Here is a 25,933-nt window from a genome sequence, read left to right on the forward strand (position 1 = left end):
GACACTGACTTTATGAGCCAAGTATTAGTCATACATAGCAAAGGTTGTGTCTCATCCCATTTTCAGACAGCTCGCCAATTCCCCTGAGGCAACATTTTAGAATTGGAAAAATGGATAGTACTTATGTCGGTTCTCGTCACAGATTCCCGACATAGACTGAAGACAGATAAATAGACAAATCTTGGCTGTGCGTATAGTATAGGTCCCATATGTGTGTGTGTTTGTGTGAGTGTATATGCATAAGGTATACATACATATATGCATTAAAGGTACACTTAAACAGTCAGTGAGATTTGAATGGATCCTTTCTGTAAGTAACAATGTTTGGCTAAGGCCAGCCTTGACACATTACACTACTGTACATTGTTTCTGCCTGATTATGTTGGGGCTACTAAGTGCTGGTAAGCTGTGGCTTTTCACACAGAAAGTCTCCTATAGGGCTTAGCAACTGCCCTCAGACTGACCTGCCCAGTCAAGTATAGCCTCTAATTTATCACATCAGTCTCCTTGTTGTGATTTAATCCATCCCAATGGTCTGGCTTTAACACCCCGCGGGAACAAAGCAGAGAAGTTATGACTGTCTAAAATGCTCTAAAATGGTGGATTAGAGATGGATAACCTATGGCCTTGTCAAGCACTTTCTCCACCTACAGCAATGAAAAAGTTCAATCTGAAGCAACAAGTGCTATGCAGCCGGGATATACAGGTTTTTATAAATAACCTGTATATCTATAAACATAGTATCCTGCTAACCAAGCCTTTTTATGCATGTAAAGCCATTTAATGTTCCTCAGTTTTTGCTACAACAACATTTCTTAATTAAAAACTCATAATCCAGCTCCCATCATTTGGCAACTGCCCTAATTTCCACACATGTTCCTGGACTAATTCCCCTTGAAGGGGATGTTAGCACCATGCCGAGAATAACATTTGCTTTTCCCAAACAACCGTGCAATCTGTTACATTAATGTGGCAGTGCTGGTTGCGGGTGTAGCAGCGCAGACTACACCTTACTGCTGCTCTCCTCGTCCAACAAACTGATCAACCTTCACCTAATTCATTTAGCCAGCCGCTCAACTGCTCCAACCTCCACCCAACACAATGCTTAACTCTTGTCATTTGTGATTTCTACTCCCCTGGGCTGAGATGCATGCAAACACCTTTTATGATTTGGCTGGATGTCAAGGCATGGTTTTCCAAATATGTTCCCCTAATGGCTTGGATTCTTGCCTGAACTGATGGAGTAGCTGAAGAAAAGCATCCAAACCTTTTGGCCCGGTTACCAGGACCGTCTCATGATTGGCGAGGCCTCCCCCTCTCCTGCTCCTCAGTCCTGCGTCCTCACTTCACTCACACATGCACAAACACACTCCCTGAGCACAGAGATACCATTGAGCGAGGTTTGTGGGCACAGTTTGTGTGCTTTAATGGGCAAGAGGAGGCACCCGATCTCACCACTGGCAGGCCCTGCGGGTTGTGGACTCATGAAGAAATTACTGTCAAAAGCCATCAGGGCTTTAACAGCCTCTGGCCCAGCCACGGCTTTCCCCTGGCGCTCTGAGGGCCTCAGGTCTGGGGGTAAACAGCACGAGGACGGCCTGCACCCTGGGACCCTCTCTCATTCTCATACTGCTTCCCCCGGTGTGGCCCAAACACCCCAACAGCTCAACTAGCACCGCAGGACACCGCCAGCCATTACACTCAAGAAAATGAATTGCTAGAGGAGGTGTGACTTTTTTAATGTACAACGTGCAAAAGTAAAACAAAAGGTGTTATATGTTACACTCACACAATGAGCCTTTTCACGAACTTTATCTTCCCTCAAAATTACAATATGTATTTATATGTTATATTATGTTATAATTTGTTATGGGGCAGTCTTGCATAAAGTACTTGAAAGCAAAACTTTAGTAAAAGTTCAAGTATCTTACCAGAAAATAATTATGGTAGAAGTTTAAATCTCCTTTTAGAATAATACTTGGGTAAAGTCTTAAAGTGCCTGATATTAACAATAATGATAATAATAATTTGATTATTAGTCCCCAATGGGGAAATTACTGCACTACACTCTGTGTACACACTTTTGTTAGTACTCACACACAGGCCTGAAATACACACATGCTCAGGACCTATACATGCACTATACATGGAGAGATGTCAGAGTGAGCGGGCTGCCAGCTGAACCAGCACCCTGAGCGGTCGGGGGGGTACGGTGCCTTGCTCAAGTGCACTTGGCAGTGCCGAGGAGGGGAAATGGCATCTCTCCAGCCACCAATCCACACTCCCTACTTTTGGTCCATACGGGGACTTGAACCAGTGACCCTCCAGTTCCCAACCCATCCATGGATAGTATTATCCATGAGCAGTGATTTGCCAATCCTGCTTTTTTTCCAGTGTAACAAATTTGTTTAGATTTTTTTTTTGGAGCAATGAGTAACGAAGATGCTTGGGGAAATGTAGTGGAGTAAAAGTATACATTTTATTTAGGAAATTTAGTGGAGCAAAAGTACAATTTTCCGAAAAATAAAAATTACGAAGGAAAATACAGAGACATGAAAATTCTACTTGAGTACAGTAGCAAAGTATTTGTCCTTCTGGTTATGGGTAGTGAACAGTTTGATCTATGATTGATCTCTAATAATTTGATTTGATGAAACTCTATAAGTTACTACTGGCTAAGAAATAGTTCTACACATGACCCACGCAAAAAACACCACTCATTTTTGTTTTTTGTCTTTTCTGTACAGATTAAACAAACGGGATATAATATTTATTTAGAGAGTTTAAGAGAGGCTGGAAGACAGATTGTTACCTTTAGACTAAGGCTAGCAGTTCCCCCCTGTTTTCAATCATTATGCTAAGCTATCTCATATTCATCATACAGACATCTGACTGGTATTACGTTTTTTCCTTTAATGCTTGAGAGAAAGTGGAAAGTGTATTTTTCAAAATGTTGAATGATTATTTTAAAGCAATGCGTCATCAATGTACTCCTTCAAAGTACTGCACATTTTTGCTTATACCAGCCAATTATACGGCCATTCAGCGGATATTTTCCTCTTCAGCGCTTAAAATGCATAGCAACAACTGCTGTTGTCCAGACTGCTACACAGCTACAGTGTATCAGCCTTTCTTACTTGAGATGGACACAAACAGCATTTGGTCTTCCCTGCCAAACGACCAACTGAGCAAGATAAAATGTTACGCTTGAGAAAGAGTGTCTGCGGTGTTAAAGAAAAACAACCGAAGGGAACATCGTCTTCTGCGCTCGTAGGGTGAATTGTGAAGTTTTTCTCATTTATGTGTTCCAGCTGAATGGGATGGCTGCCAAGTTCAGAATCTGGCTTGACATCAGAATTTCCCGGGTTGATAAAGAGACTCTTGTTTGAATCACAGTTAATAGACAGTGGGAGAGAAAAAACGTGATACTGAGAGAGTGATATGGGCAATTAGAGGAGTGACATTTTCAGTAGACAAGAGACAGAAATGTGTATGTGTGCATGGCCTTCACACCTCCAAACACCCACTGAGACACACTGTCACAGAATATAAAGCACAATTCTGAAAATGTGTAAAGCATTCATCATGTGAATTATAGTAATTTCACATGATTTTTGTTTTGATATATTGTAGAAACCTGCAGCAGATGACTGAGAAACAACCAATCTGTAGAAAGCTACAGCGATGTATTGTGTGTCCACGTAGCCCTTTCCCTTCAAACAAGCCTGCAGATCTGGACGTAACAATATTTGCTTTCATTCTTGAATATTTGGAGGGATTAAAACCTCTGGGCCTGGGAGCTGGAGGGTGGGTGTGCACATGGGGGGGTTCTCGTCCTTTAATCTCAGTCTCACAGTGTCTACCTTTGACATAGTAGTATCCCATTTGAGCCTGAGGAAGGGGCAACGATGGGAGAAAGGGAGAGAGGCAATGAGGGGTACTGGAGGTAGTGAGGGAGGGAGGTGGGGGGTGCTGTCGGGCCTAAACTCAAGGGATTAACGGGGTGACTTCTCCTCTGGAATGTTCCACTGACAGCCAAGACCCGCCCACCCACAGCTGCCTGCTACAGACAGGTGCACAGGCGAGGCGGATGGCGGGTGGTGGGTGGATGGGTGGGAGAGACTGGGTGACTGAGGTGGTGGGGAGGAAAACAGACTTCCATGTGTAGCCACGGACTGACGAGTATATCAATAAACAGTTTGGCCAAAGATCCTCTGTGAAGCGTTTCAAAGCAAACTGGTCCATCAATCTCAGCCGTGGCGTGTAGAGATGAACTGAAAACAGGAATCTGTCCCTATAATTGAAGAAAGATTATTACACAGTTCAAAACAACTCTGGAGGTTTACACACTTTACAAACAGGCGACAGATTAGAGTAAAATGCACACAAACACCTTGCTAAGAAGCTTTGAGAGGAAGCTGAATCTGTGGTCTGGTAAATGTGATAACTCCACACTAAGCCTCTCTGAACAAGCTGAATCAGTCACAGATCAACCTTTCACACAAACCTTTCTGTTGATCTTTACACTAGAACAATGCTCGTATATCTCAGTGCAGGCACCGAATCAGCGTGCCGTATACAAAGCACAACAGTAGGCAAATTCATTTGTCCTGCTAATTTATGTTTGGGAATGTACAAGAGCTTGCCCATGCTTGCTGTGCAGCCTTAAGTATTACTTTGCAGAAATGAAAGACAAAGGATTCATTTTATGCATTATTTTTACGTTGAATTCATTCCATGTTAGTTGGTGCACCACAGTCTTACCAACATCCTCAGGTTGTGTCAAGTAGCAACAAAATACAATAAACACTGCTGCTGGTCTCCCGTGTTCAGAAGCGAAGAAAAGTCCCCCCCCCAGGTTTCCCTTTGAAGCCGCTAGGATTCCTGTAGAAAGCGTGATTGTGCCTCTAAGATGTTTGATTGATAGAGGGTCTGTGAAATCTGACTCTTTGTTTTGCTCTCTCTTTGGTGACCTGCCCCACCATGTCTCTTCTGTTTTGAGAAGCAGTTAGTCTATCCAAACATCAGGTGAACACTGGGGGACAACACATCACTCAGGTGGGGGGACTCCAGTCTTGAGGGGTCAAAGGTGATAAGCGGGGTCATTCTGGTATCCAGGTGGATGTTCTGGAGGAAAGTCACAGGCTTCTGGTATCGGAGATACCAGAAACAAAAAAACAAAAAACACAGGTGAGGTGTCAAAGACTTTTTGCAAATATATGAAGCAGTACATTTTAAATGGAATTTGTCATTGTGCTTTGACCTTAAATAGCTCTAAAATGCGGTACGTTCATGCATTGCTTCTGCATGGGTCTGTTGGTTGTTTGTCCGACCAGTCCACAACTTTGGTCCAGACTGAAATGTCATAACTATTGCATGGATTGGTATTTAATTCTGTACAAGATTCCCAGAGGTTGAATCCCACTAACTTTCTTGTTCCTTTATCTTTTTGTCTACTGCTACCAGTGGGGCAAAGTCTTCTCTTGGGTGAAATATCTCAGCACCTCCTTAATGAATTGGCAGAACAAATTGTATAGGCGTTCATGTTTCCCAGATCAATAATCCTGTTGACTTTGGTGATCCTCTGACTTTCCCCTCCACCAGGAGATGCCTCAGTAGATCGTTTTTTACACAGCAATTGTTAGCTTGAATGTGAACAGCTGAAGATGGACTAATCAGAAATCTTGGTCATTGGCCCATACCAATAGTGAAAGACTATTCTTTTAGCAGGGAATATAAAACCATCTGCTAGAAATCTTGGTGTGTTTGATGAGAACCTGAAGTTTTATCGTGAAATTGAGATTTTGGTTCAGTCTTGTTTTTTGCAACTCTGAAATGATGCCAAAATCTGTTCAGCTGTGCCTAAGACTATTGAAAAGCAAAGCAAATCTCTTATCGCCTGAATTACTGAAACTCCATATTTTCCTGTTTAAGCAAGTCTGCAATTGCTCGACTTCAATTGGTTCCGAATGCGGCAGCCAGACTTCTGACAAACAAAGAGAGCACATTAGCCCCGTTGTGGCCGACTTCCATTGGCTTTCTGTATGCTTCAGAATTTGAATCAAAATCCTCATGATCACATTTAAAGCCCTTCATGGCACCCTCTTGCATTTCAGATGTTATAACCCAAGACTCTGCACCAAGATTACTCAGATCTTCTGAACAATTGCTTTCAAACATCCCACGGTCCAGGCTCAACACTGTGATGTAATCATGAAGTCTGCAATAAAAGGCTCCTAATGGTACATACTATGGATTTACTGTTCATATCTTCATTGTTGCTTATTTCTTTTTTTTATATTTCCCTTTAATTATTTTAGTTTATCTTCAAACCGAGGACATGTTACCTTGCTTTAGCTGATGCAACAAACTTAACACAACAGGAAATGATCTCCACACCATCAAGTTCAGTGTTCTTTCTTTTGGTATTCTGAAACCCAGGCTACTTCAAATCTATGGTGTCTTACAGCCTTTGCAATTATAGAGGTGGTATTTTCAGTTGGCCGCAGTAGTGAGGAAGATGGTGTTGACAAAGCAGGTGTGTCTCTGCCACCCCACCATCCAGCGTGTTTTGGGCAGATCATCCAGGCATTTGTGCAGACCACCAGGCAGGGCTTTGTACTTTCCCTGAAAGAGTCTGACTGCTGAGCTCCGGCTTTAAACAAGTCCGGGACAAAGCAGCTCCTCATCACATAACTCTTCTCCAGTCACTCGCTGTAAATCACCAGAAGAACACAGAAGTAGATTAATAGATCACTAAATTATACAGCTTACAAACAAGCCAGAAGCAACAGGAAAGAAACTCGACAGGCCAACAGTAAACACATCTCAAGATTCTTTCTTTCATCAATCCTGCAGCCTCTGACTAACTCTGCATCTGGAATTGAAGTATGGTGACCTCTGTTGAAAGACTACCGCTTTATAAATGTTGCACTTTAATCAGGCAGAAGTCAAATGCTTTTATAGCAAAATATGAATCTACCTGAATTCTAGCTTTTCACATGAATGCTTAAATGTAATATTTATGAGTAAGACAGAAAACATATCTCCTCCTCTTCCCCTCCTTCTTCTTTCCTGTCTATGCGTATGGTTCTCATGCTACTCTAATCTTTTTCCCTGATTTTTTCAACGGTGAATAAGGTGATTTAATGATTTATTAGATCTGCCGCATCCAGTAAAGCGACAAATCATGAAGGCCTTGTGGCCACATTGTTCAAACGTGGGGAGCAGTCAGCCGCTGTAATCCGCGCTGAAATGCCCTTGAAAGAGGCTCTTGTTGCAGCCCCCCCTCCACGCTGCCAGTTGAAAAACGTTAGAAGTCAGGTTATGTGAATGTCCAGTGTCAGAGGGCTGCTTTAATGGCATTAGTTTTGAATGTCTGTATCAGAGCAAAGACCCGACATTTTACTGAAGCTGCCTCAGATCTGTCTGTAGCCCTGAGCGGGGCCAGGGTTAGATCAAGAAAAAAAGGAAAGGAAAGGAAAGGACGTGTGTCTCAGTAAGTCTTAGAAATCTTGTTTGTAGATTTTTCTTTAGTCAACTGCTGTTTTCTTTACAGGTCACTCTAAAAGGTCAATCAGACCATGATTCAGAACGCCGCGGCTAGAGTCCGAAAAAAGAATTTCTTAGATCTTTGCACTGGCTTCCTGTGTATCACTTGATTTTACAATGCCTCTAATGCTTTATAAAGCACCAAATGGTTAAGAGCCAAGATATGTTTCTGATACTTACCTTTCAGATAATCTGGGATGGGTTTGCTCACAGTCTCTAAGGTCAAAACTAAAGATGGCATTTCTGCTCATCTCTCACATCTTTTAAATTGAGTTTTAAAGTGTTAAAAACATGGCATGGTGTGGCATGGTATTACAACTGCCCTGTAATTGTCCCTTTCCTGTTCATTTAGTTTAAGTCCTTTTTTTATTATCAAATTCATTTTACTCTTCCAAATCCTGTATGTGTCTTTTTATATTGCCTTACATTTGATGCGTATGTCTTTTAATGTCTTATGCAAACGCTGAATACGTTTTTTTTTTAAAGATACTAATACGCTTACTTTGCCTGGATTGGTAAAGGACCCACCCACTTCCTTGAATGCCAGACGTAAGCAGAGTTTTTAAACAAAGCCAGGCAAAGTGTTTCCCCCCTTTTCTTTGTGCAAAGCTAAGCTACCTGCTGGCAGCAGCTTTATATTTTAGGTGAATAGCGGATTTTACTGGGGAAAAACATATTGAAGTCTGCAAAATTACACGCAGATTTTAGCATTTGATTCTTTTGTTCTTAAATTGTATTTACGTGTGCTGTGCTGTACGCACGACAATAATAACATTGCTGTTTACATGCCAAGGCCAGTCCATTACTCCCTGAATCAGGTTCTTGCCAGTTAGACTCAAAGACCCGCAGAGGCGGGGCCAAGTGGTGGGATGTCAACAAATGGCCAAGCATGTTATGACAAATTAGACAAGGCGATTGTGGCACTATCATGGCTTGATGATTGCACACAAAGCGCTTCTTTGAGAACATTTTTTCTTCTTCACTTGGCCAGGGGTTCAGTCACATCCTTTCAGAGCTGGTCCTGGGGAACCACTGACACACCGACCCACAATCACACATCACCCTCCACCCCCATCACTCCCATGCTCCGCCACCATCATCCCTATCAAAGGCTCAGCGCGGTCTGAGGACAGATGAAGGGGGAAAATGTGAATTTGAAGAACAAAATGAGTAAATGAAAACAAAGTAAGATGCCAATGAAGTGCAAGGGAACTGGCCACTATGAATCGGACATAAAGCCTGTTTCACCCCATAATTCAACACATTTGGAAAACTCTGACCTGAGATACTATGAAACCTACTGTGAAGGAACGAGGTGCTACCCAGTTTACATTACACATTTTTCTGCCTAAACTGAAATAAAAGAGCAAAGATAAAAAAGAACGAGATTTTTTTTCAAAGTTGCCGGAGCCATTAACAAAAAGACAAAAAAAAGTGTGTGTAAAGGAGAAGGAGAGGTGGTGGGCGACAGGTTGATGAGGTTGATGGCAAGCATGAAAGATGTGTTGTTGAAGGAGACAGCATCCGAGGTGTCAAAGCAAACAGGACTAAGCACAGGGGCCACAGGTGTGCAGTCTGCGCGCCTCACTGCTGACAGGCTGCAGCACAGACAGCCCTAAGCGCCCAGCACGCATACCACACAGCCGTGTGCCCTGCAGGACTCTCTCTGACTGGCCTCCTCCATCCACCTGGATCGGCTACACACGGGCGAGGGAAAAAACATACCCAACAAACCTTTTATGGGTGAGGGTTAATACACTTAAAATTACACATTTCAACATGGAGAAAAAATGTGAGGGGCCTTTTTCTATTAACTTTGAGAGGTTTGTGTCTTAAAATGAAGGAATTACCGGTATTATTTAGTCCCGAACTGCTTTTTTCAACGTTATAAAGTTCTGTTGTCTGAGAGGATTGTTTTGATTGTTGCAGAGACAAAGCAAATAGTTTTTCCTGTGTCCCTATTCCATCCTTGCCTCAGGTCTTCTGTTCCCAAACCTACAACTTGGACTCCTATCTGAAGCTTTCCATGTCTGATTTTTGCACTCCAGCCCTCCACAATGATTTGTCTCCCTCTCTCTCACACTCCCTCATTTTCTCACCGCCACACTGCATACCCCCCCTCCCCCTCGGAGGATAAGCTGTGGTTGGGCCCTGACATCCCAAGTAATTTACTAAGTCAACACAGAGTGAAGAGGGCCCGTGTGCTGCAGAGAAAGCCCCTCTATGCAACAGCCTCAGTCCCTGAGGAGACATGGCACACCACAGCACGGGGCTGGCATGCTGGGAATCATTTAAAAAAGAATAAAGGTATTACTATAAAATACATATGTAAATACAAAGTAAATATACAATAAACATATGTTTAAATATTTACTAATCCACACAAATGGACAATTTATCAAACGTGCGATGCATGCAAGGCTGTACTCTGTGTCTATATTAAAAAATATCTGCTCTTTGGGCACTTTGGTTGACTTTGATGGTGATGATTTTGGTCAGAATCCTTATGCCATCTTTGCCTTTATTTGACTCATTAGAGCGGTAACACGACAAAAGGGGCAAGCGTGGAGGAATGGCATGCATTAAAGGTCCCCTGTCCTGCACCAACTGTACATGGCTAGCATCCTAAAAGCCCATGCAAGCCACCAGAACACCATGATGACGAATTCACGCTTTGAATATATTTTACGATAATTCACAGCTTTTAAGCCATTTCACCTTGAAGTTATGTTGTACTTTGCAGTAAAATTGTACTAATTGAAGGTCATCCCATAAAATGAATTGCTAATTAACGTTGTTGTCCATTCAGGAATTGTTATTTTAAATACATCTTGCACAATGGTCCTTAAAATTCAAAGATGGCAAAAATATTGTAAATAAGCCAGCTTCGTGCTTCGTCATCTAAACTTCAGGATCAAACATAAGATCGTGGATCACGCTGCTCAAGATAAAACTATTCTGAAAAGAAAGGGGCCCTTGTTTCAATATTTTTTTTAAAGAGACGCTTCATCAACGATTTATAACTTATCAAATATAAGTATTTTTTCATGTTAAATACTTTTGCATGAGTGACAAACATTTGGCAAGTGCTGCTCTAAATGGAGTGCAAATGTATCACTAATGTAAAAGTCGACAATAGAAATGTTTCAAGAATTTGACAGCACTGTGGAACATCAGTGACGTCCTGCCGTGTCCAAAATTAAGACGTGCATAAACTCATAAAGATGCATCCACATGCACAGCATGAACATGAAAAAAACGCACATACATACGCAAACACACACACACGCGCACACACACACATGCCTGCTTGTTCAGGTGCAGCAGTCCACTTTCTCTGCAGGCTGCTCCTTGTAAAGGGGCCATGGTAATCACTGTGTTTGCTCTCCCATTAGGCCTCTCTTCAGATGTGAGGGCTACCCAGGCCCGTTCACTCCCTGAGGAGAGCTTTTCACTCCTCTCCAAAATGCATTATGAAAAATTATCCACATAAACACCTGCAAATTAAGAGCCAGGCTCAGACACACACCGGAGACAAACAGAAGAAGTTCACCCATTTGCCCCAAAACTCTGGATCTCTGGATTCCCCATAGAGCTGAATATCTTTACATGATTTTCACCCTTACCTCTTCCAGGTGCCCCTGACCAAGGCACTGAAAACCAAATTGTTCCCTTACAGCTGCTCAGCAACCAACGGTATGGTGTTTGTAATGGGAAGCTCCCAGGCAAAGCAAGAGCTGCTGAGAAAGAGCTTGAAAGCGAAGCAATATCATTCATTCATTCATTTCCTAACATTAATAAATGTTGTTTTTTTTTAATGAAAATGAGTTGCTTGTGTGAGTCTGGACGGCTTTGGGCTGATTTTGTCCCAATTTGTCTTCAGTTTCAGCAGAGCACAAAGAGACTTACTGATTATGTCTGAAGAGAATCCACTTGAGTTTGTCTACAGCGAGCTCTCAACAAGGAGGGCCCTGAGAATTCACTGCCCGGCTCACCGTGGACAGAAGAATAGGCTGCTCCAGGGAGCGTGCAGGAAGCGAGCTTTATGCAGTGACGGATGATGAGTCTAGGAGAACCCCGTCCTGAACTCAGCGTGGAATGTTTCATTTACAGTCACCCACATGGACACCCCAGTCTGTGCCTTGTCTGCCAAGACACAAGAGGGATGGGACTTTTAAACAATCTAGATGATTCAGAGCTCAATCTTCCCCCCACTGCACAAAGGGTTTACGTGCACTCAGATAGACAGAAAGGCACAATCCACTCTCTCTCACTTTGTCTTTCCTTCCCACACTCTCAGCACCTCCCTGTTATCTCACTGTCTCCCTGTCTATCCTCTGCCAGTGATTTGTCATCTTTAAATGATTCCACCTAAAGAATTCCAGGGACAAAAAAAAACTGCATGACATCGTTTCTACCGAAATTATTAAAGCCAACATTTGCAGTGTAAGCAAACAGGATTTCCGTCCACAAACCCTTCCTTGTGTGTGTTTGTGTATTTTGTTTAGACCCTGCACCATACAGTTTCTCAGGCTTTAAGACAATATTTTGACTGTAGTAACTACAGTCCGTGAAATATAATCATTATGGTTGTCAATAAAATCAGGTGTGACACTTACAGTTGGCGCCCAAAGACTCTGTTTGCCATGTTGCCATGCTGGGATTGAACCCAGCAGAATGAAGGCTTATCTTTAAGAAAACATCAGAACGTAAGTTATGTTGCAACTCTGATGAATACCTGGCAAACACCCGCTGAAATCAAAACCATGAAAGAGGCATCGACCCAGGTTTGTTTTTGCATGCTAGTTCAAACTCACCACTTAATCCATCCGGATCAAGATGGAAGTTTTATGATTCCTTCCAGACCTAAGCCCGCTAATTCAGATGCGTAGTTGTTTTGCTAGCAAGAACATATCAACGTTTAAGAAATATGGGGCTGCATTATGACTCTCTCTACCATGATGTAAGCTGAGTAAGACCCTGTAGTGTTCAGTGTTGGTCAGTGCTAGGAAGGCTCCTCACTGGGCTAGGTCATGTCCAAGCCATGGTCATCAATCACAAACAGCGAGGACTGCGTAGCGACGAGCTAGCCAAAGGAGTTGACGGCTTGACACAACTTGGCCTTCGGTGCCTCCTTAAATTCCAAGCCATCGCTGACTGAGAGGATTACTTGCATAATCTAATATTTAGTGGCACAAGAAAGCATTCATGCCTCATTTTACGAAGTTTTTATTGGCTTTTTAAATGTGATTTAGTTATGTGTGGCTCCTAATCCTGCTTCCAATCCTGGTATTTTTCTTTGCATGTCGATAATACTTTTAAATTTGTCTAGAACTTCTAAAGTTAACTCTTCATTTGACCTACTGAGAGCTCCCTTATAAAGTCTATTTAATCTCCAGGCAACACAAGCCCCAATTCTTCTACGCAAAGCTCCTATGCCATGCTCTCCATTGTAGTTGTGGATATCTCTTCCATGCACATAAACTCAAACTCATTTAAAAAAAAAAAAAAAAAAAAAAGCTTTAAAATCTCTGTGCGATGTGATGTAACCATTCAGTCCCACAGGGCACGGGGTGTGTGGCAGGTCGAGTAAGTGGAACGGGACCAGTGATACACAATCAACAAGCCCTTTCTTAGCCATCCTTAAACACAAACACATTACTCAAGTTTAAACTCTGGTGCCAATCATTTGAGTTTTTTAAAGTTATAAAGTTCTATGGGCTCACATGTGTTAGTTATTTCGGGCTGAAACAATACAACCTGTCATGAAAAGCAGAAAAATCTCTCCTTTAGCTGTAGTTTGGGCTCACTTCATCTGGCCCAAAAGGAGGGTAAATCATTTTTGACGAGTTATAACAAGATCATGACTTTCCTGCCACTCTGCAATGTTGCTTTTAATGGCATTACCGACAGATGGTAAAATATGATCGATACCTTTTTGATTACACTGAATTCATGCCAACCTGTCTTGTATAGTCTTGCAGTTCAGTGAGAGATGAACCGTGATGATAAAGACATGGCACCCTGGCACTTTGCTCCTCATCTCATCTTGGTGATGACACTATCTGTGTCTCTTCCTGCAGGCCACAGCCGTGAGAGTAATCTGTTATTCTTTACCTATGCCATCGTCTCCTCGTGCAGAGCCGGGGGAAGAAAATGTTGCGCCATGACCCACAGCGGTGAGTTTACATAGCTCAGATACCCAAAGAGATACCCGGGCCTCTCACTGTGCACATCCCCGTCACACAGAGAACTGATAGGAACTAATCAGTAAATGGTGGTTTTAACTGGCAGGGTGATCTGACGTGAGCTGGACCTCACAGGATGTCCGCCATGTGGTCTGAATGTGGGACAGTTACTATCACAACAAAACCTGCTTTCTTCCATTGTGAAGGCTGTTTAACAATAACTTTTTATGGTCCAGTTTTACATCAATTAACATTTATGTAAGTTAAAGACGTTGCTCTTAATATATATATAAAGGGCTTTATTGCTTTGTATTTTGAGCACAAATGCAGCCACATTAGCAGCTCTGAAAGGCTCTACTCATGCAATTCATTTCAATTCAATTTTATTTAAAGTTGTCAAATCATAACAGGAGTTATCTCAGGACGCTTTACAGGTAGAGTGGGTCTAGACCACACTCTGTGATTTACATGACCCAAACATCCCAAACGTTGCCACTCCTCACTCATCAATAACAACTATATTCCTCAAAGTGGACAGTTTTAAGCTTACTCTTAAATGTTAGCACGATGCACAGCATTGCTTGGAGCTATCTGCTAATGTTGGTATGATCTCACCAAATTCCGTAAAATGAACATGGGCCCTTAACTCAAAATCTGTGCCAGTTTCACGGAATCGCCAAAAATTCTGTGATAGGCCCACGGAAGAATTGGCGGTCCCAACGGGTTGGGTTTAGGAGAAGAGGAACGGGACTGTTTGCATACAGTGGACGGGTTGGGTTTAAGAAAAGAAGAATGGGATAGTTTAGGAAAAGAAAAACAGGGTGGGTTTAGGAAAAGAAGAACGGGAAGGTTGGGTTCAGGAATCGTGACGCGCGGGACACAATCTCCAGTCTCTTGGGGGAAAGTCCTGTGTTGTTTGACCCATCCCTGTGTTGTTTGACCCATCCACCCCCCCCCCCCCCCCCCCCCCCCAAACCAACCTCACAACTCGGATTTTCTGGCTTTCATACTACTTGCTGCCGTTGCTCTTAATGCGACGTCATCTTCTCAGTGACTTTACTTTACCATTGTTTTCTACCACGTAACAGTTTTTGGTCATTTCACAGAATTCTGTGAGGCCAGGCTGCGTTTAGAAGGTATATTTGTTGGCAATGTTAGCAGGCGTAGTTTGTTCGCATGCAAACATTTGTCAATTACTACTAAATTCAAAGTTCAGAGGAGGCTGATAGGAATGTAATTTGTTTTGTTTTTAATGTTGTTGTTTTTTGCAAAATCAGGACCCAACTAAGCAAAGGTTCACCATTTCCAACACAGATCTTGACATATGGATTTTGACAGCGTAAGATAGATGTTAACTTTAATGAGTGTTGAGGAAATCAGCCAAAACCATATTCAATTCTAATCCAAAACGTGTGTTGCTAACAGCTGGTTACCAGGCAAGGAACTTACTGACATAGAAAAAAAAATAATGACAAAGCTTTTTTGGGGCGGCTGTGGCTCAGTGGTAGAGTGGTTGCCTGCCAATAGTAAGGTTGGTGGTTCAATCCCTTGCCCTGCAGTCCCATGTCAAAGTGTCCTTGGGCAAGACACTGAACCCCGAGTTGCCCCCGGTGCTGCGCATCGGAGTGTGAATGTGTGTGAGTGTTTATCTGATGAGCAGGTGGCACCTTGTACGGCAGCCTTGGCCATAGTGTATAAATGTGTGTGAACGGTGAGTGTATCCTGTATGATGTAAAAGCGCTTTGAGTGGTCGTTAAGACTAGAAAAGCGCTATATAAATACATCACATCTACATTTGCAAAAGAAATCCTCTCTGACATTTTCACTTTGAGCCTTTACAGTAAGCTTTTGGGAGTTAATGCCTATAACTTCACAACTTTTGTTGATTATGTGTAAGTTGCTGTATCATTCAGTCTGAAACATTATTAAAAAGAATGGGTAAATGTGCTTTTTGCCCCGAGTTAATTAAGAAGATCAATATCACTCTCATATCCTATGCATTGAGCAAACTACAGCCAGCAGCCAGTTAGCGTATCTTTATGTTAAGACTGAAAACAAGGGGAAACAGCCCGCCTAGCCTCGCTTTGTCCATAGGTAACCAGCATCTCTCATTAGGTCACCAACTAACACATTGATTTCACAAAAATGGGTTATGTCCACAGTGGCGTCCCATGTAAAACCACAAAATTAAAGTACAGATTTAACAAATTCTAATTAAACACCATCCCCCCACTTCATAAGTAACAGCAATGGCAACTGAGGAATACTTTTTCCCTTTCATTTTATATTTTCCAATATATTGGACATTTTCAATTTTTTTAGTTTTCTACACCGTTTGGTTTTGTCTTACTTTTGCAATTCTTAGAATGTGTTATTTGTTATAAAGTTGACTTGACAATGTATTACATTTTCATTAGGGCATGGTTGATGGATTTTGTTACTTTTGAACAATCCCCCGTCTTTAATCTAAACTAAACTTAGCTAGGCTAAACTAAACTAACCAGCTTCTGGCTCCCGCTTCACATTTTTTAGAATGGTATCAATCTTCTTTTCTTTTCAATCTTCAATAAGTGTTCTTCCCAAAATGTCAAACCATTACTTTAATAAAGTTTATCGTGACAATATTTATAAAATCTATTAAATGATTCAAATGATACATTCAAATGTTTTACAAGCCTGTGTTCACATGAAATCATTATTTCAGATGTTTTGTCTTAAATCAGGATCAGTTATAGTCTGTAAACATCTTTATGTGCAGGTGAAGCTTCACAAATTAACACAGTCAACATGTGGCTGTTGTGGGATGCTGGTAGCGACACATGCACAGGGGTTTCCACGCAGCGCAGAGAGGTGACAGGGTTTCTATGGTTGGCTCACCAAACAGACCTGCTCTGTCCCAATCTGCGGAGCGTCGGGCTCCCTGCGTCAGACCTGGCCTTGGAGAGAAGGGCTATATTATGGGGCCTTGGCCCCTGCCTCTCCCCTGTAGTTCACAACTTTTTCACCACAAGAAAATCTCAGGGAGTTTTTATTTCACCCCAAAATTTCCCTTTCTAATCACGCGTCTCAGCTCTTGGCTCAAACAGCTCTTGAAACTCACCACCACATGTCTTTGCTATCAGCCACTCCATCAAAATCTATTTGCCATCCAAACACAGAAATACATGAATTCAGACCTGGGACACTGATTTAAAGAGTCATCTGGCTGTACCTTGTGCCTTCAAATACCTGCGCTGATATGTGATACTGGGAGGATTTACATGAGTGCTTTGTAGGCTTTGTCAGGAGAAATATATGACCAATTAAGGCAACGGAGTCCTCATGTCCTCCGCGCCGCACTGGAATGGCCTTGGTTTCTTTTCTTTTTTTAACTAACTTGCCTAAAACATAATGCAAGATTAACCTTCAAAGCAGAAAACGAGGAGCATAGATAGAGGATTTAAGACATCCAACTGATAAAACTTTCCCACAGCCACTCACATTTTTGTAAATGGCTCCATGTGCTTGACCTTTGGCTCCCTCTATTTAAGGTGTCATGTCCTGGTCAAAGGAGGATATCATTCAGTACAAAGCAAGACTAACGTCTGCAAGTACAGTTAAGAACGCTCATTCTTCAAATATGTGAGGAGTGCTTCACTCAGAGGAATTTGCAAACATTTGTTGCACATTATCTTGTTACAAACACTTCTAATCCACACTCTCTCCCTGATAGAGGGTAAGGATAATTGCTCCTTCCCAGGGAGAGATTCGTAGCAATTGTTGCCCTGTTTGCCAGATTCCTTGTATCCAAATGATAGATAAACTTGGTGATTTCATGTTTGTGAGTTAGCTTCTGAGATTAAATTACATTAAAATGATATTCTTGGGAAAGAATAGGCTCTAGATTGATCCTGTTTGCTCATAATTTAAATGACACGCCAGTTGCAATGGTTGAGGGGAAACACCTCAAAAACAAAAGATACGTTTTTCAGTGGACTCTGGCTCTATGATTGCTCTGGGAAAGCGGCCCCCAAGTCTTTTGTTTGTGCAAAATCCAACTTTAATCTGGTGCTTTTGATAGATGTAGCCTTTTATTTCAAATGTTTATGGAAATACCCAACAACAGTCTTGTGTGGTCCTGTGTCTAATGAAACAGACTCACGTACGCCTCCCCTAGCCATCAGATCCCTGGCCAGCATACAATGTTCACCCTGGAGTGTGGTTTCTGAAGGGGCGAGCACATGGCGGGCATGGGGCAGAGCAAGTGGTTTTTCCTTCTCATCGAGGACCATCACATCTGTGAACGTGGGTGCTAGGAGGCCTTCAATCCCAGCTCGCGGCTCAGCAGGCCAGCTGTGTTGGTGCTGTCAGCCTCATCCTCCTCCGGTCCATCTCCTCTGTGGGCCACATGAGCTCCCATGGAGGGCTCCAGGAGGATTAGCACACCAGAGGAGGGGGTGAAGGGTTCACGAGCAAGTGTTCAGGGGTCAGCCTGGGGTTTTACATTTGATCTCCTCTCAAGTACAAATTAATGTGCTCTGATGTATTATTTTGGTTGAACCGGCTTACACTGACATGAGCCTCAGCTCTTCAACCAATTAAGTGTAATTTACTTGCACCCAAGCCCACACTTGATTCTGCTTGTTTGAGGGGCACAAGATCACCTGAGTCTGGTGTTTTCCTGTCGAGTCCAATCTAGGAGAGAGCTGCAGGTTGTTTTGGTTTGGGATGGGGGTTGGGGGTTGGGATTGGTGGTCACAAACCACACAGCACATTGGGTTGTCGTCAGTGTTCCACAACACAAGACCTCACACTATTCTATTTCTGAACAAGGGAAAGGGGAGTGGGGCAGCTGTGCGTGCACACTTGATGAATAACAATTCTGCGTGGACAAACGGATTGTAATGCCACCCTTAGGCCAATTCCATCAAACTCCCCACAGGTGGAAAAACTTCAAGTGATTCTACAAATAAAGAGGCCTCTTTAACTTGCACACCTGTGTGGAGACGGCAGCATTTCAGAACTCAACCTGTTATAGCCTGTGGTTAGATTTCTATGAACCCAAATCTAAAGGCTAAATATCTCAGCACAAACTCATCTCATGAAGATTTGATGCCAGGATCAGATGCTGATCAGACATGAGGGAAGTTTAGACAAGAGGGAGATTGGTTCTCCTGTGTCTGTGTTGCAGCTGCATTGCGATGGCTTGGTGGATGTCTACAGCCAGGTCTGCTGGTGTTCCTGTGTGCAAGAAGAAACTTGCTCCGTCAAAATAGCTGCCCTTTTAAAGGAGAAGAGGAGATTTAGTTGTTGCAGCCGAACCAGGCTTTAATGTCTTTGCCACCATCTTGATAAAACATACATAAACAGTGCACACAGACAGGACAAAGGACACAACAACCGACAATGTGTTGTATTTTTCTATGACAGCAGAGCTTCCCCGGCCTGGATGCTGGGTTGGACAACAGACTTCCTCTCTGTGTGCATCAGTTTGTGCGTGAGAGAGAAAGAGGGGGATAAGGGACCGTTTATTTTAATTTTATTCCTTCACACTTTTGCCTTTAAAAGGTTCAGTTCAGATCTTGAGACTCTGTTGAGGCAGACTAGTAAAATATAAATACTGGTCCTAATACACCATGTAAATCACAAGTGAAATCACAACTCAAAATTACATTGTTTTGTTGCACAGCTATAAACTATTTGGTCATATCAGAAAGTCAGGGGCCTATCATACTATATCATAGGCTCATTTAACACAATCACTTAAATTTACGTCATCTCACAAAAAAAACTAAAATATGATTTGACTTCCAGACTTTTTAATGAAAAACAAATTGTTGTTTTTAACAAAAAGAATTAAAAAAACAGCAATTTCAAAACAAAGGTGCCTTTTTAAAGATGATGACATGTATCAATCTTTTCACTTTGCATCAACGGTATTTGATCATAGATCATTGAATCAATACATCAATCCACGTCAATGTCTTGTTATACGCCTTATACATAATAAGACAACAAAAAGTGTCCCTCGAAATCGCATGAAGGTCAGAGGATCCCCAAAGTCATTGGGATTCATCCTCTGGGTACCACTAATATCTGTACCAAATAGTTGTTGAGGCATTTCATACCCGAACAACGTGGTAAACTGACCGACCAACACTGGCATCCCCAGAGGGGCTAAAAACAGAAACAATCCTGTCTTCAGAACTGCAGTTCTTTATGTGCAATTTTACAAAACATCTCTTTGTGCAGCTCAATTGAGCCACAGTTGGGTTACTCCGAAAAATTGCTGACTCAACCACAGTTGCACAATGAACATCTTTGACCAAAAGAAGAAATGTCGGTATCCTTCAGTACGTTCTTTGTGTGCATGCTGAGACGGTTGCTCAACTCTGTTATCCAGAAGTAAATTGCCACCTTTAGGGCTGCAATAAGAAACTGTTTAAGATCAATAACTGTCTCTGTCTGTTCTGCGGTTTGGACTGAAACAGAGCAGAGACTAGCCAACCACAAGAGACTGTGATATTGTGTCATCCATTAAATCTGGTTCGCACTGTAGCAATAATGTTCCTTTTATTAACAGATGTTAAATTCAGTCCCTAGCTCAGCGGAGGCTGCAGGGTAGCGTGGGTGTCCAGGGCCCTGCAGACAGGGTCAGTTGAGTACCACGTCCAAGTCTTAGACAGCTCAGACGTGTGTCTCCTATGAAAAGATATGGGCCCTTTGAGACTCACCATGATAAGTTACTCTTGTATGGACTTTGACACTTTTACATCCACGCCTGAAATGTGGCCTGCCTTCCCCCGGGTGAATGATGTCTTTCAGACTTGTGTCTAGTTAATTCTGTTTTCCCCAAACAGACACACACTGTGCACAAATATAAGTTATATCGAACCTCTATTAAATATGTGTGGGAGAAGCAGGTGTAAACAAAACAAACATGATTAAAAAAAACTTCACATTCACGGCAATTGTGCATGGCACACTGTGCCCCTTGACAAATCCCCTTGGGGTTACACAGGGGGGGGGGGGGGACAATTTCCAAACAGCTCCCCCATCTTGTCACACAAGAGGTATAGACTGCTACTGCTTTAAATTCTCCAATGGAGCTTGCACACTGCACTGCATAGGCAAGGCAACGCTAAATCAGTTAATTTAGACTGATGTCTAAATTTTTCTAAAAGTCTTTATGATTTGCAAGAGTACAGCATGAAAGCCAGACTCCCTCACTCGCTGAATAAACAAAAATTAGTTCAGCTCAAATAAAATTTGATGAGGAGATAATTTTGCAAGCACATGGAATAAAGGTCTCTCTTATGTGCAGGGGTGCTGCACTCTGAGGGGAAATCAACTGAAAGTCTAAAGAGGTAGTTCAGCACACGGTGGACACGATGATAGACAGAGATACGGCTGATCCGGTCCACCGTTGGGAACAGGCCTCCATGTGCCCACAAAACAGTCTGCTATCAAAAATACTCTTTAAATATTATTCAATTGGTCTTTTTTAAACATACAGGTCTAGGAGTACATAATGGTCAGGAGTACATCATAAGCTTGTCCCAATGTGACTGGTATAACTGAAGGAACTGATTTTAGAACTGCTTTAATGAATACCCGTCTGTATTTATTGATTAAATGTTCCTATTGGATAAAGTAAAGCAACCGTAAAGACAATTCCAACAACATTAGACAGTTCATTCAACATTTTGTGGCAAGAACAACTCTCAATAAAAGCAACAACAAAAAACACACACAAAGAAGCCTCTAATCTGGGATTTGATCAGGAGATAAATTCTGGAGCTGCTCCACTGACGATGAATTGGAAAACATGGCGGATTGTGCGGTGACTGTCTGAGCTTTTGCTCTTCAGTAGGTTTGACACTATCTGTAGGCGCTACCAAATATAAAACAGAACGTGTCTCAAATACCTTGTAAAAAAAAAGCCTGTGACATGACCTGTTACATGCGTTGTGGATGTCAGTCAGTGTCCAAAGTAACGGCGCGTTTCGTTTCTTGGATGCAGCTTTGAATACATTGGGAGTGTCCAATAAATTAAGAACAACAAATGAATTCTGCTTTCAGGATTTTAACACACAGCGAGCCTATCCCTGACATGTGTCATGGGTCAAATAAAGTTAGAGTGTTTTAGATTAGAAATCACTAGCGGCATTAAAAATAAGTCTATGGTTTCAAAAAACCCAAAACCAAAATGGAGGTGAATGCACTGGAAGCCTTTCTTTTGAAAGGATGTAGATCTATTTAAGAAGCTTCAGATAAAGAACAGATGCATTTCATTGGCAGTAAAACTCTCTTGGAAATACAAATCTGATTCCATAATCTCACTCAGTAACTCAGCAGGGATCTACTGTTAAGGGGCCATATGTTAACATCCAAACATAGGTTGTGAGGTACAGTCACATACTCATTCTTGCGTGTGGTGATTGTGCTGGAGGTGACAGTACTGTACTGCAGTGATCAGAGGTGGCAGCGTGACGGAGGCTCTGTTATGAGACACGAGAGGCCACTTTGATCTCTAAAATTCCTTATATCTTTGTCCTATATCCTGTGTTGATGACAGAATACCTGAGAAAGGGATTTTCAATCAGAGAACCTGCATGGGAATCCCCTGACACGCAATAAGAACAACACACGCAGAAATATGTGACAATACACAAACCCCCGGAAATAGCTTAAAATCAACAACACCCATTGTAGGAATCCTGCTTCTTTTCAAGCAAGCATCGGAGTGTCTTCTGTATGATATCAGATTTGCCTCCTTTGAAGTCATAAGCTCATAATGCCCACATGTGTAAAGGTTGTTTTTTTTCCATGGACACAGTGCTGACAACCTATTCACTCCCTGGCTCTTCCTCTCACACATACACACAGACACTCGCTCAGTCCCACGTATGACAACACCCAATGTTTACTCATCTGACTTCCATCCCACGCAACCTGTTTGGGGCAGCATCTTCCATTGTTCCTGTCTGTATCGCGCTCCTGAGCAGGTACGAACTCTTTCCACTGCAGTTGTTTTGAAGAAGTAGCATGCATATAGTAAAAGGGATCCCTGCCCGTGTGCTTTTGTCTCGTTATCAACATTTGGCTGCTTTATCATTTCTTAAGTGGATGGGGGGAAAGTAGGGTGGATGGAAAATCTGCTGATAACTGCGGAACACAAAGGAGGAGCCACACAAAGAGAAACCTCGAGTGGGACAAAGCCTTGCAAAGTGGTGGGTAAAACATTTTTATTTGAGAAGCAAGACAGGATTTAGAAGTTGGCTGGCCATGTTGACTCCAGTACAAAGCCAACACTTGATTGCTAAATAGAGGGCACCTTTTGGAGCAGCACCCCAGCTGATGTCACCCTGAAGGAAGTGCTTTGAAGGGGATGGGGGCAGAGGGACATCCAGGCATCACAATGCAGCGTTGTATGCCAGCAGCATCACAAGGCCATGACGCTATCCCTGTAAGGAGTGAGCTTCACAATGCGCTGTATATTTCCTATAATGGGAACATCTTGATGAGGGGCCTACCTTCAAAGTGATGGGGATGTGTTTTTGCAATCAGGGATGAGTAAACAAAATGATCTAGCTCCATATCTCCCGAAGAAATCTTCAAATTTCATGATTAACTGCATGGTGAATGGATGAAACAGCTTCAGCTTGCACCAAGGGTCATTCAGTTTCATGTTTACAAATGAGAGAAATATTCAGCAGCCATGAAATTGTCCACCAACAATATTTTAAAGTATTAAATGAATCTCACAAGATTGAGAAGTGATGTGACATCGCCCTCTAGTGTCTTGAGGTGACTGTGTTGCATTAAATGCCATTCACAGCATGTAATCCATGATTTAACACTGAGAAAATGTGTTGATTTAGCTCCTGCAGACCATATATGTGTGTGTGTGTGTGTGTGTGTGTGTGTGTGTGTGTGTGTGTGTGTGTGTGTGTGTGTGTGTGTGTTTGTGTCACAGGTGCACACTCCTCCTGGCGTTTTGGTATTTCCTTTGAACTCCAGCTTCAAGATAGCTGCAGATATGAGCATGAAAGAATCTCCCCACGGGCGAACAGCAGCAGAGTAGGTGGAGAGTCTGTAGCCGACCCCACGTTTCCTTCGCCTGGGATGTGGGCTCAATTCCCTCATTTATTTGTTATCAGATTATTGACAATGAGAAGTGCTTCCTTCGTCTCAGCTACATGAACCCCAGCCCAAATGAAAAAGAAAAGAAGAGACATACTGGGCCTGTGAGTCATATTACTGTGAGCACAACAGAGATAAAATAATGAAGTGATATGATTTCATAAGGTATCGTGTTGGTGACTAAATGACAAAGCACAGACCTTCAACAACAAATAGTTTCACTGATTCCATATTACATGACTCAATAATCATAAAGGAGTACATCACAAGCTTCTCCCACTGTGACTGGTATTACGGAAGGAACCGATTTTAGAACTGATTTAATGAATACCCCTCTGTATTATTTACTTAAACATTCTAGTACTGCCTCTAATAAATGAATGCCATCTTTTTTTTAATGACTTTACTTTAAAGTTTAAATACAACAGTTGATATTCTTAAGTTTTCAAGTACAGTCAGTGTCCATTCATTCAAGCACTCGTAGCCTCAAACACAATATCCGTGAAGTTGTGGAAAAGTCTTTGTTTTTGTCTGCAGGCGGGCTGTCATGCGTTTCACTGTGTGGAGTTGTTTAAGCCATTGAGCACACTGACTTAGATTTGTTGAGTGTACTTTAATCCAATTGATAGTTTCCCAGCAACCATTCAAAGTATGTGCATAGGATATATCTTTGGTCTCTGTCATTTACATCTTCATGTATCACCACAGTAACGAATACATTGAAATAATTGGGAAATTCTTTTTGTTTCAGCTTCCTCTTATGTTGGTTTTCAGGTTCATACTTGTATTCTAGGTTTCTACTACAAAACGTTTAGGCGCTTTAATCTTCAAAAACCATGTTTTTTTTCTCATACTGCCTGAATTCTGTGTGTGAAGCACTCCATTTTAGCGCTTGTCTCATTAAACACCCTCCTTAAAAAAGCCCAGTCTGCTCTGATTGATCAGCTTTTCCAGGTCTTCCGCATCTGCACTCTGTATCATCATTGCAGCCGGGGAATGACTTTTTACAGTATAGTGGTGACATACAGAAGTCCTACATGCTCATTAAAAGAAACAGTTTGTGTGCAATTCTCTGTGGATTGAGGGTTTTAATACTTTCACAGTACTCAAACAGCACATCAACCTGCCTTTTGATAAAAAGGACACTTTACAATATGGGGATTTTTTTTCCAGAATCCCCAGAATGTTATGGAAATCCCCCAAAAAATGGGAATAATTTTCTATCATTCCACTTTCACCAGCCTCACAGAGCTGTTACGGGATTGAGATCTGACACCTAATTTTCAACATCCAATCAGATCATCCAATCAGATCTTTCCATGAATGACTTGTTGGTGTCTTTGGAGGTGGATGTTTCCTCATTTTGTCCAAAACACTCATATTCAACTACTTCTCCACAATGTTTCTTAACCTTTTTCCAAAAGTCTTGTAACACGTTTTTAAGTACTTTTGTAAAGCTTCTCTCTCTTTATGTATACTTTCATTTTAAGATCATTCTTACTTAAAGTAGCTTACTTCTCACCACAGGAGAGACACATACATGGGGCTTAACTCTTGTGTTGTCTTCCCATCAACCATTTTTTTGCCAACACTGTTATCGCATTTTCTGACATTTTTGTCACTTTTTCGATGTGGCTTTTTTGACGTTTTTTCCAAAGTTATTTGATATTTCTAATGTTGACATTTTCAGTTTATTTCAAAGGCCCCTTTTTTTGTGATGAAAAAAATGAAAATGGCTCAAAGTGGACCTGAGGACAACATCAGGGTTGAACCCTTAGAGCAGGTCAACAAATGGTAGTATTCTTTACAACCACAAGGGGGAGGCATTCATCTATCACTGGTCGATTTTGCCACAACCATTTGTATTTTGTTTTCTCTCTCAAGTCTCTATTTCTTAAGCAAAATAGAAACACTGCTACTAGTTTGTGTTATATTGCATTAACCAAAACGTAATGTATGTGCTATAGATGTGCTCGTTGTAGAGTAAAGCTTTGAGTTTGCACAGAACTATATGTATAAATTCAGTTCTTGTACAAAACGTGGATTGTACTGCTTAAATGCCTGTTTTT

At 41.9% G+C, this 25,933-nt stretch overlaps 1 protein-coding gene across 1 annotated transcript in view; it reads left to right on the forward strand.

Moving 5' to 3' along the window:
* Nucleotides 1-17,959: 17,959 nt before the first annotated feature.
* dact2 (dishevelled-binding antagonist of beta-catenin 2) overlaps nucleotides 17,960-25,933 on the forward strand; it is a 12,734-nt gene continuing 4,760 nt past the window's right edge. The window contains exon 1 of the mRNA XM_034898533.1: nucleotides 17,960-18,023. Within this exon, the coding sequence (XP_034754424.1) occupies nucleotides 17,960-18,023 (64 nt within the window). The remainder of the gene's footprint in view (nucleotides 18,024-25,933) is intronic.

The sequence above is a fragment of the Etheostoma cragini genome, chromosome 17 (assembly GCF_013103735.1).
Source record: "Etheostoma cragini isolate CJK2018 chromosome 17, CSU_Ecrag_1.0, whole genome shotgun sequence".
Classification (NCBI taxonomy): Eukaryota; Metazoa; Chordata; class Actinopteri; order Perciformes; family Percidae; genus Etheostoma; species Etheostoma cragini.